The 14865-nt window shown below is 47.4% G+C and overlaps 1 protein-coding gene across 1 annotated transcript in view; it reads left to right on the plus strand.

The window, feature by feature from the left end:
- Window positions 1-14660, plus strand: part of LOC307082237 (voltage-dependent calcium channel gamma-3 subunit-like) — a gene marked incomplete at both ends in the record, with an annotated part of 22472 nt that extends 7812 nt beyond the window's left edge. Inside the window, 3 exons of the mRNA XM_079745742.1 lie at window positions 5861-5944; window positions 11769-11909; window positions 14161-14660. Coding sequence (XP_079601868.1) covers window positions 5861-5944; window positions 11769-11909; window positions 14161-14660 — 725 coding nt within the window. The remainder of the gene's footprint in view (window positions 1-5860; window positions 5945-11768; window positions 11910-14160) is intronic.
- Between the last annotated feature and the right edge of the window lie 205 nt (window positions 14661-14865).

A 14865-nucleotide genomic window follows, 5' to 3' on the forward strand; every position in this document is an offset into this window, starting at 1 on the left:
CCTCTCATCGCTCACTCTCTCATCTCTCTTCTCATCTCTCTCTTTCTGTCTGTCTCTCCTCCCTTTTCCTCCAGCATATCTCCTCCCATCTTTTCGTCTTTACTTCTTCTTCTTCTTCCTAAAGCCTATACAGAATGCCTCTGTAGAATACCTTGACTCGTGTTTGTGTGTGTGTGTGTGTGTGTGTGTGTGTTGTGTGTGTGTGTGTGTGTGTGTGTGTGTGTGTGTGTGTGTGTGCATGTGTGATGCGAGAGTGCGTTGAGAGAGAGATAAATCACTGAATTAAAAGGATACAGATTTCAGGGTTAATGTTAAAGATTTCCTCATCAAATCGCTTCCTGCCAGTCGGTTCAAACCGCCAATTAAGCAACTCCACCAAATGGGGGTCTTCAGTTTCCTTCTGAGCCCCTTCTGTAATTAAAGGCAAGGTCAAAATACCTACAACCTATCCCATCTGGGAAAAGCGATCAACTGGATCCAATGCCCACAGAGATCAACATTTAAGCATGATAACGGTATCTGCAGATTTCCTTTTAGCAGCCTACAAATGAATGACTAGCCCCCTGCTTGTCCATTTCCAATTCCCGCATAACTGTGATGGTTTGAATTATATCCTTGACTAAATATTATACATACCACCACAGAAGACGTGTGGCTTTTACTCTGAAAGTCCTCCACCCAACCTTGCTTGGTTATGCATGCGGGCATGGCGACGCTAATGTTTTAACAACACACACACACATACACACACACACACACATAAACACTATCTATCCCCCCACACACACACACACACACAAATACACATAAATACAAAGACAGTCCAACACACACACAAATACACACACACACACACACACACACACACACACAGACACACACATAAACACAAAGACAGTCCCACACACAAACACACACACTGCTATGTATGTGTAACCGTACTGCAAAGTTATTCAAATGTCCTGAACTACAACTGGGACTGTTATTATACACATGCATGTAGAATGCTGTTCTACATGCTGTTCCGATGCAACACAAATACCTACGAGGTAAAGGTCTCCACGTTGAAAATAATAACAAAAGACAAGGAGAGGGGGACAGAGTCGGTGTGAGCCAGATTCCCGCTGAGAGGTCAAATGCCAGACAACAACAATAAAGTCATTGACCCCGGGGGAGGGGATGGGGACGGGGGGTCCTCTGGTCTATTTCGTTGTTTGGCTCATTATCACTTTTTGTCCTCGTTGCGTTGCAACGCAGCCTCGTATTTCACAGAGTGTTTATTTCTGAGGTTCACTCACCACCACAAACAGTTCCTGCAGATCGCAGCCTGACGTCCCTTCCACGGGCTCACCTCTAACGATACTCGTGACACGCATGCAGAAGCAAACGCCGCATGAATAATCATTTTAACCAGGATCATCGACCTGCAGGGGTTCGAAGAAGGAGGCATAGCAGGGAGGAGGATGAACGGGAGGACAGGGAGAAGGTAAAGGGGCGAGAGAGAGAGAGAGAGAGAGAGGAGAGAGAGGGAGAGAGAGGGAGAGAGAGGGAGAGAGAGAGAGAGGAGAGAGAGGGAAAGAGAGGAGAGAGAGGGAGAGAGAGGGAGAGAGAGAGAGGGAGAGAGAGAGAGGGAGAGAGGGAGAGAGTAGTGAAGAGGAACATGCTGAAAGAGGCTAAGGCTGAATAATGAAAGTGTGTTTGTCGGTGTGTGGCGCTTCAAGAGACACACGCACACGCACACACATGCAGGCACGCACGCACACATGCACGGATGACCACAGTCAGGCACCATCCACAAACACACACGTATGTGCACAAAAAGCAACACAGACTCAAGTGAACGTGCATATGCACGCACGCACACACACACACACACACACACACACACACACAACTAGACAAACGATAATAGAGATTTACGTTGTTGCTCAAAAGCGGTTGAGCAAGGCCGTGCTATGCTCAGACGCCGCTGCTTTATGCTTAGTGATGGATGGTATTAGCAGCAAGGTGCTCACACCACACTCTCGTTTGGCTTCCACTGCACTTTGCTTGTGTGCGTGTGTGTGTGCGTGTGTGTGTGTGTGTGTGTGTATGTGCATGCACATGCATTGATTAACATGAAACCAGCCACATTAACCCAGTAAGAGAATCTAGATCATAGAGGCGTATACACACGAGTAGTAGTGCGCGCACAAGGACACACAATCGTTATTTGCACACATGCACTCACTCCTCCTCCTCTACCTCCTCCCTGCTGGATGTATCCCATCATGCATTGCGCCGTAGCTGCTGCTGCCCTCAGGCCACTCTGACCTTTGTGAGGCAAATGTCTTCTGATGGATGCTTTCTCTGTTTGTGTGTGTGAACGTGTGCGTGTGTGTATGTGCGTGTGCGAGTGTGTGTGTTTGTGTGTGTGTGTGTGTGTGTGTGTGTGTGTGTGTGTGCCTGTGTGTCACTGTATGAACTTCCCCCGAAAAGAACCCCACACAGGCAATTTTAGGATGTTGGTTCTACCAAAAATAACCCACATACACACGCACACAGACACACACACACACACAGACACACACAAATACACACACACACCTGCCTGCTTGCTTGGTGCTGGTGCGGAGGGGGTGTGTCTGGGTGGGTGCGAGACGGCAGAGACAGTGACAGATTCTGAGAAACAGGGGGGAGTGTATAAAAGATGAGAAATGAGAGGTGAGGGTGAGAAAGATGAATACAACCGTAGACAACGTTAACCAAATCTTATCTTGAGAGGGTGTTAGTATGTCACATGCGCGGTACAATATGCAGGATCATACAGATGCCAGCGTGTGATTTGTTGTTTTGATATCACAGATCTTTACCCTGATCTGTGGAGGTCGATGCTGTTCGAACACTTTTGCCGGGCGCAGAAATTGGATGAAAGAATCAATACAACAGCAAATGTAATCTAGCTGAAGGAATAAGAAAGGGACGAGGCAGAGAGAGAGAGAGGAGGGAAGGGGACGGCCATGTTTAAATCATATTGAGAGAGATGCTTATCTATCTATCTATCTATCTATCTATCTATCTATCTATCTATCTATCTATCTATCTCTCTCTCTCTCTCTCTCTCTCTCTCTCTCTCTCTCTCTCTCTCTCTCTCTCTATATATATATATATATATATCTACTGTATCCATCTATCTATCTTCCTCTCACATCTCCTAACTTCCTCTAGTGTCTACTTAAAATTCCTTAACCTGTCATAACAAATCCTAAATTCCTTTAACATCTTCTCACCTTCCTCGAATATCTCCTGACATCTCCTAGCTACCCTAACATCTCTTAAACTCTCCTGAATTCCATTAATGTCTCCTCACTTCCCCCAACATCTCCAAACATTTCCTCGCTTCCCCCAACATCTCCAAACATCTCCTCACTTCCCCCAACATCTCCAAACATCTCCTCACTTCCCCTAACATCTCCTAACATCTCCTCACTTCCCCTAACATCTCCTTAGCTCTCCTGACTTCCCTAACATCTCCAAACATCGCCCAACTTCTGCTAACATCTCCTCCCATCCCCTCACATCCTCTTTCATCTCCCGACACCTAACGTATCCCGGGGGCGACTGGGCAGAATCACAAGCGTGCGTCGTGTCATTCATTCCATTCAAAAACCGTCCTCTTTGAAAGACTACACTTTCAGTGTTGCACAAACTTTGCTCCATGTTGCCGCGGCGCTCCCCTTTCCAACGGGGCCCGTGTGGATCTGGGTTGAATGACGCGCTAATGGATCGGTGGGCCCCCTCTGGTCGCTGTGAAGAGAGCGCTCCTGCCTTTGTCCTGATGTGTGATGACTCCCGGGGAGCAAATCAGTGTGTGTGTGTTTGGACTGAATGGACTGATTTGTTAATGGACTTATTTTGGCAAATATCCCACGCACTCGCACACATGCTCACGCTCACACACGCCGCGCAAAGCTTACTGTCGGAAAACCACGGTTATGAATTGTGTGTGTGGGTGGTTGTGGGTGTGTGTTTGGTGGGTGGGGGGGGGGGGGCTTTATGTGTAAACAGAGCACAATAGCAGAGGAATGGGGGGGCTTATCTCCGTCAATACTAAAGAGCAGCCCAACATACAAACACACATACCGACTCAAACATACTCTGCCACTGACTCACATAGCAAACATATGGGCCGCACACAAGGAGACTCACACACTCAATATGCAATATGGTAACACACACTGTTTTCCCTGTTTTCCCTCTCTCTCTCTCTCTCTCTCTCTCCTCTCTCTCTCTCTCTCTCTCTCTCTCTCTCTTTCTCTCTCTCTCCTCTCCCTCTCTCTCTCTCTCTCTCTCTCTCTCTCTCTCTCTCTCTCTCTCCCTTTCTCTCTCTCTCCCTTTCTCTCTCTCTCTTGCTCTCTCTCTTACACACACATATCAATTGTAACATAAATACGACACATAATACAGTAATAAGCACACATAGTAACACACACACACACACACACACACACACACACACACACACACACACACACACACACACACACACAGACACACATAAGCCCATGACCGTAGAAGATTGATGGTATCCATGTAACACTTTAATGAGCTTCCTTGCACGCTTGTGTGAGTCTGTGTGCATGTTTACATGATTTAATTCAATAGTTGTGAGTTAGCCATTAGATGTGTGTGTGCAGCTGTGAGTTTGTTTATTCTTTTCTGAGCATGTTCGTATTGTGAGTGTGTGTGTGTGTGTGTGTTTGTGTGTGTGTGTGTGTGTGTGTGTGTGTGTGTGTGAGATAGAGACAGAGAGAGAGAGAAAGAGAGCGCCAGAGATAGAGTGTGTGTATGTCTGTGATAAGGCTTTCATTTGTGTTTTCCCACACACGGCCTGCAGGCATTCGCACCACCACCCCTCTCTCTCCCTCTCTCTCTCTCTCCCTCCTTTTCAATCTCGCTCTCGCTCTCCCTCTCCTTCCCCCCTCGCGCCCTCTTGTTTTCATCTTTCATTGGCAGCATCATTCCTCGCCCTATGCTCCTCACACTGTTACATCTGCAGCACGTTTTTACAGCCAAACAACATAAACAGCCTAGCAGTAAATGGGCGGTTTATGAGTGTGTGTGTGTGTGTGTGTGTGTGTGTGTGTGTGTGTCTGTGTGTGCATGCGTATGTGTGTGCCTGTGTGTGTGTGCGTGCGTGTATGTGTGTGTGTGTGTGTATGTGTGCGTGCGTGCGTGTGTGTGTGTACGTGTGAACAAAAAGAGAAATGCAGCCTGATAACGACAGATGTTGATTTGTATTACGTACCAACACATTTTGTTAAATCTGTGCGCCTGTTGCAAGTGATGTTTTCAACTAACGCTATCCTCTTGTTGCCTTTTCACAAATGCCCTTGAATTGGGGCCACCGTCTGCCATTTTGACAACAAATATAATGATCAATCAATCAATACATTTTTGGGTTAGTGTTTTACAGTCAAGTAAGGATATGTATATATTAACACTCATGCCCTACCCACTGGATAATTATGTAATAATGTGTGTGTGTGTGTTTGTGTTTGTGTGCATGCCTATATGTGCGTGTATGTGTGCGTTTGTATCTGATTCAGTCTGTTGACGGTGTGTGTGTGTGTGTGTGTGTGTGTGTCTGATCCTGCAGTCTGTTAACTGTGTGTGTGTGTGTGTGTGTGTGTGTGTGTGTGTGTGTGTGTGTGTATGCGTGTGTGTGTGTGTCTGATCCTGCAGTCCGTTAACTGTGTGTGTTTGTTTTTGTGTGTGTGTTTGATCTTGCATTCTGTTAACTGTGTGTGTGTTTGTGTGTGAGTGTGTGTGTCTGACCCTGCAATCTGTTAACTGTTAACTGTGTGTGTTCTGGCTACAGGGACGTTCCGAGGTGTGTGTAAGAAGATCGATCACTTTCCGGAGGACGCAGACTATGAGGCTGATGCTGCGGAGTATCTCCTACGTGAGTATACCACACACACACACACACACACACACACACACACACACACACACACACACACACACACACTTCCACACACACACACACACACACACACACAAACACACTACCACACACTCACATGGACAAACCGACACACACACACACTCACACACTAACACTAACACACACACACACCAACACACACTAACATGAACACACACACACCACACACCAACACACACACAACCGGACACTCACATGGACAAACAGACACACACACATCAACACAAACTAACATGAACACACATACTTACACACACACTAACACGCACACACACCAACACACACTCACATGAACACACACAGCAACACACACTAACATGAACACACACACACACACACACACACACATACACCAAGACACACTCACGTGAACACACACACATACACCAACGCGCACACACACACACACACACACACACACACACACGCACACACACAAACGAGCCCACTAGGACCGTTGTGTACACAGAGCATGGTGAAGACCTAGGTTCAGGACATTGACATAAGTGACACTGATGTTTGCGATGTGCTGCTTGTTTGTGTCCTCCCATTGGCCCCGTTGAACAATGCAGCCGGCCTTCAGGGTGCATATCTCCCCTTCCCTAAGAGAGAAAGCCTTTCCTGTGGTCTGTCGGTTGCGGTTCCTCTGATGCTAAAGCTCTACAAGCAGTGCGCACAAACCTCTTTCCCTGAGCGACGTCACAGCAAGACGGCGACCACAAGATGTCTGACTCAACGTGCTGCCCCATGTTTTTGGTGGAAGCAGGAAGCCTCAACATCGGTTCTGCCAGTGGATTGGCTCTGAGTCACCTGAACCACACCAATGAAGGATTGAAATGAAACCAATCACTAAATAGACAAACTAACAAGTGATTGAATGAAGAGTGGAGTAATACCAGTACACCTATCGGGTTTACTGGCTATACTGGCTGGGGCTCGCTGTGGTCAGACTCTGTACTAGCCCAGTGTGGCTGGGGTTTGCAGCTCCGCTACGACAGGGCTACCTGCTGGAAGGTGTGTCTCTAACTGATGAGGTCCTTGTCTTGAGTCGATGACAGCACACAGGCTCTTTTATCGCCCATGTAGTTGTATATTATAGCCTACCGTAAAATCGGATTGATTCGTTTACGAGACGTTTAATATGTTGAGGGTTGTTTCAGACTGACAGAACATACACAAAGATATCCGTCATGATTCAGTTAGACGGTTAATATTCCCCATTTTCTATTTCTTAATCTAAATATTTTATTGAGACCTAATCTTTTTCAGATTAGTCTTGTTTACACACTGGACTATGTTTAACAGATATTTTCCGTAGTGCCGCATAATGTCCTTGATATGAGGAAATAAACGCATTGAATATCAATATCAGTGATAGAATAGTATGGAATATTGTCCAATGTCCACCCTTTAAACCAAGACTAATCTGAAAGAAATCTGTCAAATTGAACAGGCTGTTAAATTTCTGTTTTGCCAGAGAATATCGTCAGACTGATCTAAACCTTTATCACCCTTATTAATTACACTTACATGGTTTGAGGAACTAACAAATAATAAACAATCAAGCTGTTGAGGACTCTGGCCATACTCTGCGTGAACAGCGATACGTCCCACACAACAATTTGAGAGACAACCTCTGGCTCCAAACAGCGACCAGGGCTGACGTCACCGCATTCTGCTCGGAGGGCTCACTCTGGCCCACGCCGGGCACGGCTCAGTACAGCTCTGTGCATTTGAACTGGGGGCTGAAACACAAAATCATCATGGCACGGCCTGACTCGGCAAGGCCAAAGGTGCTAATGGAAAAACAGAATCGGGCAATGAGGAAAAACAAGCGACTGCAGCCATCACAAGCAAATACTTGATCTTCGATGCCAGGATGCGACGACACAACATTTGCCACAATGCTCTTTTACAATTCTCAGCCATGTCTAGTTAGGCCCTTTTTGCGCCATTTAATCTTTTGATGGAGACAGGGCAGTGTACACGTGACACGTTTGACCGCAACACGTTTGGCCTCACCACTTTTGACCATGTCACACGATACAGGGTATGGACGAATCAGGCAGAATTTGTAAGAATTTGAATCAGGCAAACGTAATACAAACTAGATATGTAATACAATGTAAAACGTTCTTGGCCAAATAATGATGGCAATCACAAAGATGCCATGGATCATGCCCTGATCCAAAACAACCACAGCACACAAACCGTTGTTTCAGATGTTTCTATGGCAACTTAGGAGACGGCGGAATAACAACACATGGACTGAGCTGCTTTGTATCCTTTTCTGCTCCTCTCTCACTCATCATCGTAGTGCAACTGTTATCGGGACTTATATTACAAATAAATGTCAGCCAATGGACCCATCGCCGTGTGTTTGTGTGTGTTTGTGTGTGTGTGTGTGTGTGTGTGTGTGTGTGCGGGTGTGTGTGTTGGGTGTGACATGCTGCAGCCAGCAAATCTCTGGCGGCGCCATGACGGAGAGGAGCACATGAAAGGGGATGAAACGTGTTCTATCAGCACACGCAAGAGCAGCAGCCGGAGTAAGAGTGATAAGGGAGACGGAGGGGGAGCGAGATTGGAGATGATCGCTGTGGAAGAGCTGCCATCGCAAATAAACAATCTGAGAGGAAGGGGGCCAAAGCCCCGCCCACCAGCACCACCAACACCATCCCACGCCCCCACCCCAACCCCAACCACCATGGGAGCTGTAGGACATAGGTCAAGAGACAAAGACAACTGATACACTGAAGGCGAGCGAGTGAAAGACAGGAGATGGAGAAACGACTAAGAGGCTGGGAGGTGCTCCAGCTCCCAAACCGTTCTACATTATGTCCCACAATGCAACATGCAAATACGGCGACATGGCGGCAGAAAAGAAAGAAAGGATCAAGCTTGTATTCGTTCGCCGCTCGACTGAACGCAGGGCAACATCCCCAGAGGCAGCCAATCGGAACGCAAAGCTCTCAGCCAATGGGAAGCCCGGACCTACTGACCGGCATTTGATGGTGCCCGGGGGCTGTGGGATACAAGGGGGCGGGATTTAACCCTCTGCCACACCACAGGACACTGGCCGTCGCTGCTGTCAGTTTAAAAACCAAACATAGCTATAAACTAGCTACTGTGGCCAGTCAAACCACTATACAACTATCAACTCACATTCACCCACTTCTACACAGACGGCAGTCAATCACGGAAGGCAACAGCCAGCTTGTCAGGAGCAGTTAAGTTTAGCTGCCTTGCTCATAGAGACATCAAAACCTAGCTTGAAGAGGTGGGGGATTGAATAAGGAACCTTCTGGTTGCCAGACAACTCACTCTACCTCATTACCCACCGCTGCGCCCTAACAGAAGATTTGTACATACCAGTTTGGACACTCCATTTTTTACTCATTATTGGTTCAAAATGCCTCACCATCCAGACAGTATCGATGGCTCCACTGTTTTTCAATAGTCACAACACCATCCTATACGGCACTTCCGCCAAAGTCATTAACAAACAACAACACACACAGAACTCTATGTGGACAGTGCATCCATGATGCTTTTTAAAGGAAGTTAATGAGCTCAGTTAGGCTCGTTAAGGTTAAATTAGCACTTAATAGTCTTCTTATTTAATGAATGGATTATTGTAGATTTAGTCACATAGCAATCCAAGCTTATATACTTAAAATGTATGGTATGGGGCTTTGGGCACTGCGCACCCCTGATGGACTTCCTTTGGGAACCTTAGGTCAGCCCCTATTACCTCCCGCACATATCTATAGAGACATTACTTCTCATTTATTCCATATCTAATATGCAGTTCAAAGGTCAAAGAACCCTCATTTGCACTGACTTGCCTCACTCGATGCTCCTATCTTCAAACCACTCACATACACAGAGAGGCATGCGCAAACACACACACACACACACACAAACACACACACGCACACACACACACACACACACAGAGACACGCATGCGCAAACACACACACACACACACGCAGACACACACACAGACAAGCATGCGCAAACACACACACACACACACACACACACACACATACACACACAGAGGATTATGTACATCATCTTTATCTTAAAAACCAGTCTGCAGGCTTTTAACCCCCTAATGAATATCCCGAATGAAGCAGTCATTTTAAAACGTCTGCCGTACACGATGCAGAGTTTCACACAAAAGTGCTTTGGCGGGGGCAGGACGTGGTACACTGTATTTCTATACCAGAGGGACTCTGACTTTGAGGAACATAGAGCTAGAGATGTACAGCGCGTGGAGGAGCACTCTGAGTCCTGGGCTCGACCTGCTTGGGTTGTGTTCTTAGGACCACTTGCAGACCTAACCCAGACCTATTTACTATTCACTATTCACTATTCATTTACAATATAGTAATCTAAGTTATGTGCGACTTAACTTTTGGGAGTACTTTCCAACTTCTACTTTCCCCAACTAAGTAAGAGAGAGTAAAGTTTATGTATATATGTATATATATATACATATATATATAGTATTTATGTTTACATATGTATACATTCTTACGGACAGTCAGGGTTTGACCACAGAAGAAGAGTTATACGTTTATTTTACATTTAACTGAACAAAGGAGGAGCGATGTAGCTCTCCTCAAATTCAACATTGACAAAACTGAACTCCACCCTCAGCAAAATCACCATTGGTGGCACCACTGTCACCCCCTCCTCACAGGCACGCAACCTTGGCTTACCCTTGACCCCACCCCTCTCCCTCGAACCTCACATCCGCCCAGTTGTCAAAACCTCTTTCCACCACCGTCGCATTCCTGCAAAGATCAGGCCCTTCGTCACACCCTCTGCTGCTGGGACACTGATCCACACCGTGGCCTGCTCCCGTCTGGACCACTGCAGCTCACTCCTATACGGCATCAGTGCTGGTTCCACTGATAAATCAATAAACTGGTCCCACTGGTCCAGACTGCCCTCGCCCGAGTCCTACCTCACACTGAGTCCTGGCACCAGACCGCCCCTGGCCTAAAGGACCTCCACTGGCGTCCTGTCTCCCACCAAATCAGCCTCAAGATCAGAGACTCTTTCAAGACCCATATATTCCCTACTGCCTTCTCTCAGCTCCTCCATAAATCTAACACTGTGTGTTATTGCTTTCTGTCTTTTTGTTTATTGCACTACCAACTGCCCTCAATGTAAAGCGTCTTTCAGTCGCTTTTGAGAAAAGGGCTATATAAGTCTCCTTTATTATTATTATTTTAAATAAACTGTGTATTTATGCAATCTGTTTATTTCTGCCTTGCTTGACTTGATACAGAAATTCACCTGATTAAATTATTTGTTTTTTACAACCATTGTACCATACATAAGACAAAACAAATGTTATAATAATGGGCTATAGACAGGAACTGCTGCCAGTAAGCCAACCTTGGCGGAGAGGAGGGATGTGTGTCTTATCCAGAACCATAAAACCTAATCACGTGTGTTTGTGTTTGTGTGTGTCTGTGTGTGTGTGTGTGTGTGTGTGCGTGGGTGTGCGTGTATGTGCACGGGTGTTTATGTATGCGTGTATGTGCATGTGTGTATGTTTGCATGTGCATGTGTGTATTTATGTGTGTTTGTATGTATGTATGTGTATGTTTGTGCATGTGTGTGCGTGCATGTATGTGCATGCGTGTATGCGCATGTCTGCACATGTGTATGCATGTGCCTGTGTGTGTGCGTGCGTGCGTGCGTGTGTGTGTGTGTGTGTGTGTGTGTGTGTGTGTGTGTGTGTGTGTGTGTGCCTCCAGGAGCGGTGCGGGCCTCCAGTATCTTCCCCATCATGAGCGTGGGCCTTCTGTTCCTGGGGGGACTGTGTGTGGCCGCCAGCGAGTTCTACCGCAGCCGCCACAACGTCATCCTCAGCGCGGGCATCTTCTTCGTCTCCGCAGGTACCTCCCTCCCTTCCCCTCTCCTCTCTCCTCCTCACCTCTCCTCCCCTCTCCTCTCCTCTCTCCTCCTCACCTCTCCTCACCTCTCCTCCCCTCTCCTCTCCTCTCCTCTCCTCCCCTTTCCTCCCTCCTCTCCTCTCCTCTCCTCTCCTCTCCTCTCCTCCCCTTTCCTCCCTCCTCTCCTCTTCTCTCCTCTCCTCTCCTCTCCTCCCCTTTCCTCCCTCCTCTCCTCTCCTCTCCTCTCCTCCTTTCCTCTCCTTTCCTCCCTCCTCTCCTCTCCTCTCCTCTCCTCCTCTTCTCCTCTCCTCCTCTCCTCTCCTCTCCTCCCAGCTGCTCTGCAGTCCCATGGTGTGGCGGTGTTTAGTTCAGCCTTGTCCTATTTCCAGAATCCGATTTTTTGCTCCTCGCTTCAGAAGGCTGCCCCCTGGATGTGGGGGTAAAAGGCGTGTCCCCCTCGGTGGGCGCGGGGGGACGGTGCACGCAGAGGGTCTGGGAATATACGGCTGAGCGTTGGATCATTTTACCGACTCGGTTTTCAACCCAGATCATTGCGTTATTGATTTTTTTTTTATCGGATTGAATAAGGAAAAAATATTCATTCCTGGTTCTTTCATTATTCTGAAGATTTTAAAACTAAGCTGAAACTAAACGCTTTCTTAATGCAGATCCGTAACATAACACCAACAAATAAATAAGTACAATTTGTGCTATAGCAATGCGTTTCACATGCATCCTCAGGGAATGTCAGACATGTATTATTATTCAATTCCCATAATTTGAACGAACAAATTTGCTGTATATTATCGTAATTATTATACACCAACCAAACAGTAACAAAGGAATGTGCCTGTGTGTTTATGTGTGTTTGTGTGTTTGGGGGTAAGCATGTGCTTGTGTAATCCAAACACAGGCACACGCACGCACACACACACACACACACACACACACACACACACACACACACACACACACACACACACACACACACACACACAGCACGTAATAAACTTTGCCACCGCCTGCTCCTTGCGGACGTGGGCACAATGTGCTGTAATTGCTGTTCAGTGGAATGTGTGGCGTCCCATTGGGTGTTGTAGTAAATCCAAGAGGCCAAATTGGTGATTATTTACCACAATAGTGTGAGGGCTGAGCGCGGCTAATTACGGCGCGCTAATTGCAGAACGCGGCCATTCTGCGGGTTCCGCCACACTGCATGGGCAGCACTGCATTCTGGACTAACGATGTGGAATGAGAGAGGGCAGCGTCAGCCAATCACCTCGCAGCAAGGACTCACCAGTCCCCCCCCTGTACACTGAACACCGGCCTCTCATAGGTCCTCTCTGTGTCTGTGTGTCCGACTTTGTGGTTTTCTACCGTTGTCTAGACAACCTCTAGATTCAATTATTTACAGAAGCAACAAAGAACAGACGTATATGATTCTCACAAAATGCCTTGCAGGAGTGGATGTGTTTGTGTGTTTCAGATGTTAACTTTGACTTTGATGTACGGTTATGTATTACTTTACTACGCACACAATTGATCAGTCAAATTAAATGAAAGTAGCTTCTTTTCAATGCATTACAATACAATCTGGTATAGCCTCAGCACTTGTTCATTCTGTAGGTGATCAAGATGCTGGGTGAAGGGTAGCACAGTGAAGACTCTTTTCATGAAGGGAAAATGATTAAAGAGTAAGTTTTCTAAAGTAAATTACCCAAAGTGTGAAAGCATACCAGATCAACTATGGGTGAAAGTGGTGTTTCACTTTTCTTTGCATCGTAATGATTTTCGACCAATCTTATTGCTGGACCCGGGGATCTGTAAGCTCGTGATTAACTAGCAATGAACACAAACCGCTTTCAGTTCTAAATTAAACTAATCCATGGGAATACAAGCTTCAACATCTTGCCCGGAGTCCACCATTTATAGACAAAGTGTCTGTAAAGATTACAGCCCAACACCGGTTAGACTAGCCACTGTAGAAATGCACTTATCAAAGCACTTATATACTTCCGAAAGCTTCCTCCATCCTCCATTGAGTTTCCCTTCGGTAGAGCATCTCCCTGACGAAACAGGAAACAAGACCGAGCTCCGCCCTTATACATGTTTAGTGTCCGGGCCAGCCTTCTGTGTCCATCTGCCTCCAGAATTTCACCTCGATCGCTTTAGGACTGCTGGCTCAAACATGAGGGCAAAGGTAGCCCGAACCCCGTTTGACTCGTGTGTCCCCCTCCCCCCACCCCCTCTCCAGGCCTCAGCAACATCATCGGCATCATCGTGTACATCTCGGCCAACTCGGGCGACCCCGGCCAGAGCGACAGCAAGAAGTCCTACTCCTACGGCTGGTCCTTCTACTTCGGCGCGCTGTCCTTCATCATGGCCGAGATGGTGGGCGTTCTCGCCGTGCACATGTTCATCGAGAAGCACCGCAAGCAGCGCGCCAAGTCCCGCACCGAGCTCATCAAGAAGTCCGCCTTCGGCCGCATCCCGTCGTACCGCTACCGCTTCCGCCGCCGCTCCAGCGTGCGCTCGTCCGAGGTGCCCAGCCGCGACGCCTCGCCCATGGGGAAGGGCGGCTACACGGGGCCCGGGGCCTCCGAGATGCCCATGTACACGCTGAACCCCCGTGAGGCCGGCGGCGCCAAGACGGCCCTGGGGGGCCTGCTCAACTCGGAGAGAGATTTTCTGCAGAGCAGCACCCTCACTAAGGACTACAACAAGGACCCCAACCGCAGGACCACGCCCGTCTGAGCAAAGGGGGGCGGGGGGGCTAGAAATATTGCCTGATTAGAAAACGTTGTTGGTGATATCACCTTTTTTTTTCGGGGGGAGGGGGGTTAAGGGGTTATGGGTGGTGGAGTGAAAAGAAAATGGTTAGAGAGGGAGATTAGTGCAGCCAGGGTGAAATGGAAGTGTGTGTGTGTGTGTGTGTGTGTGTGTTTGTCTGTGAGTGTGT

Source organism: Pollachius pollachius (genome assembly GCF_949987615.1).
Source record: "Pollachius pollachius genome assembly, chromosome: 11".
Taxonomy (NCBI): Eukaryota; Metazoa; Chordata; class Actinopteri; order Gadiformes; family Gadidae; genus Pollachius; species Pollachius pollachius.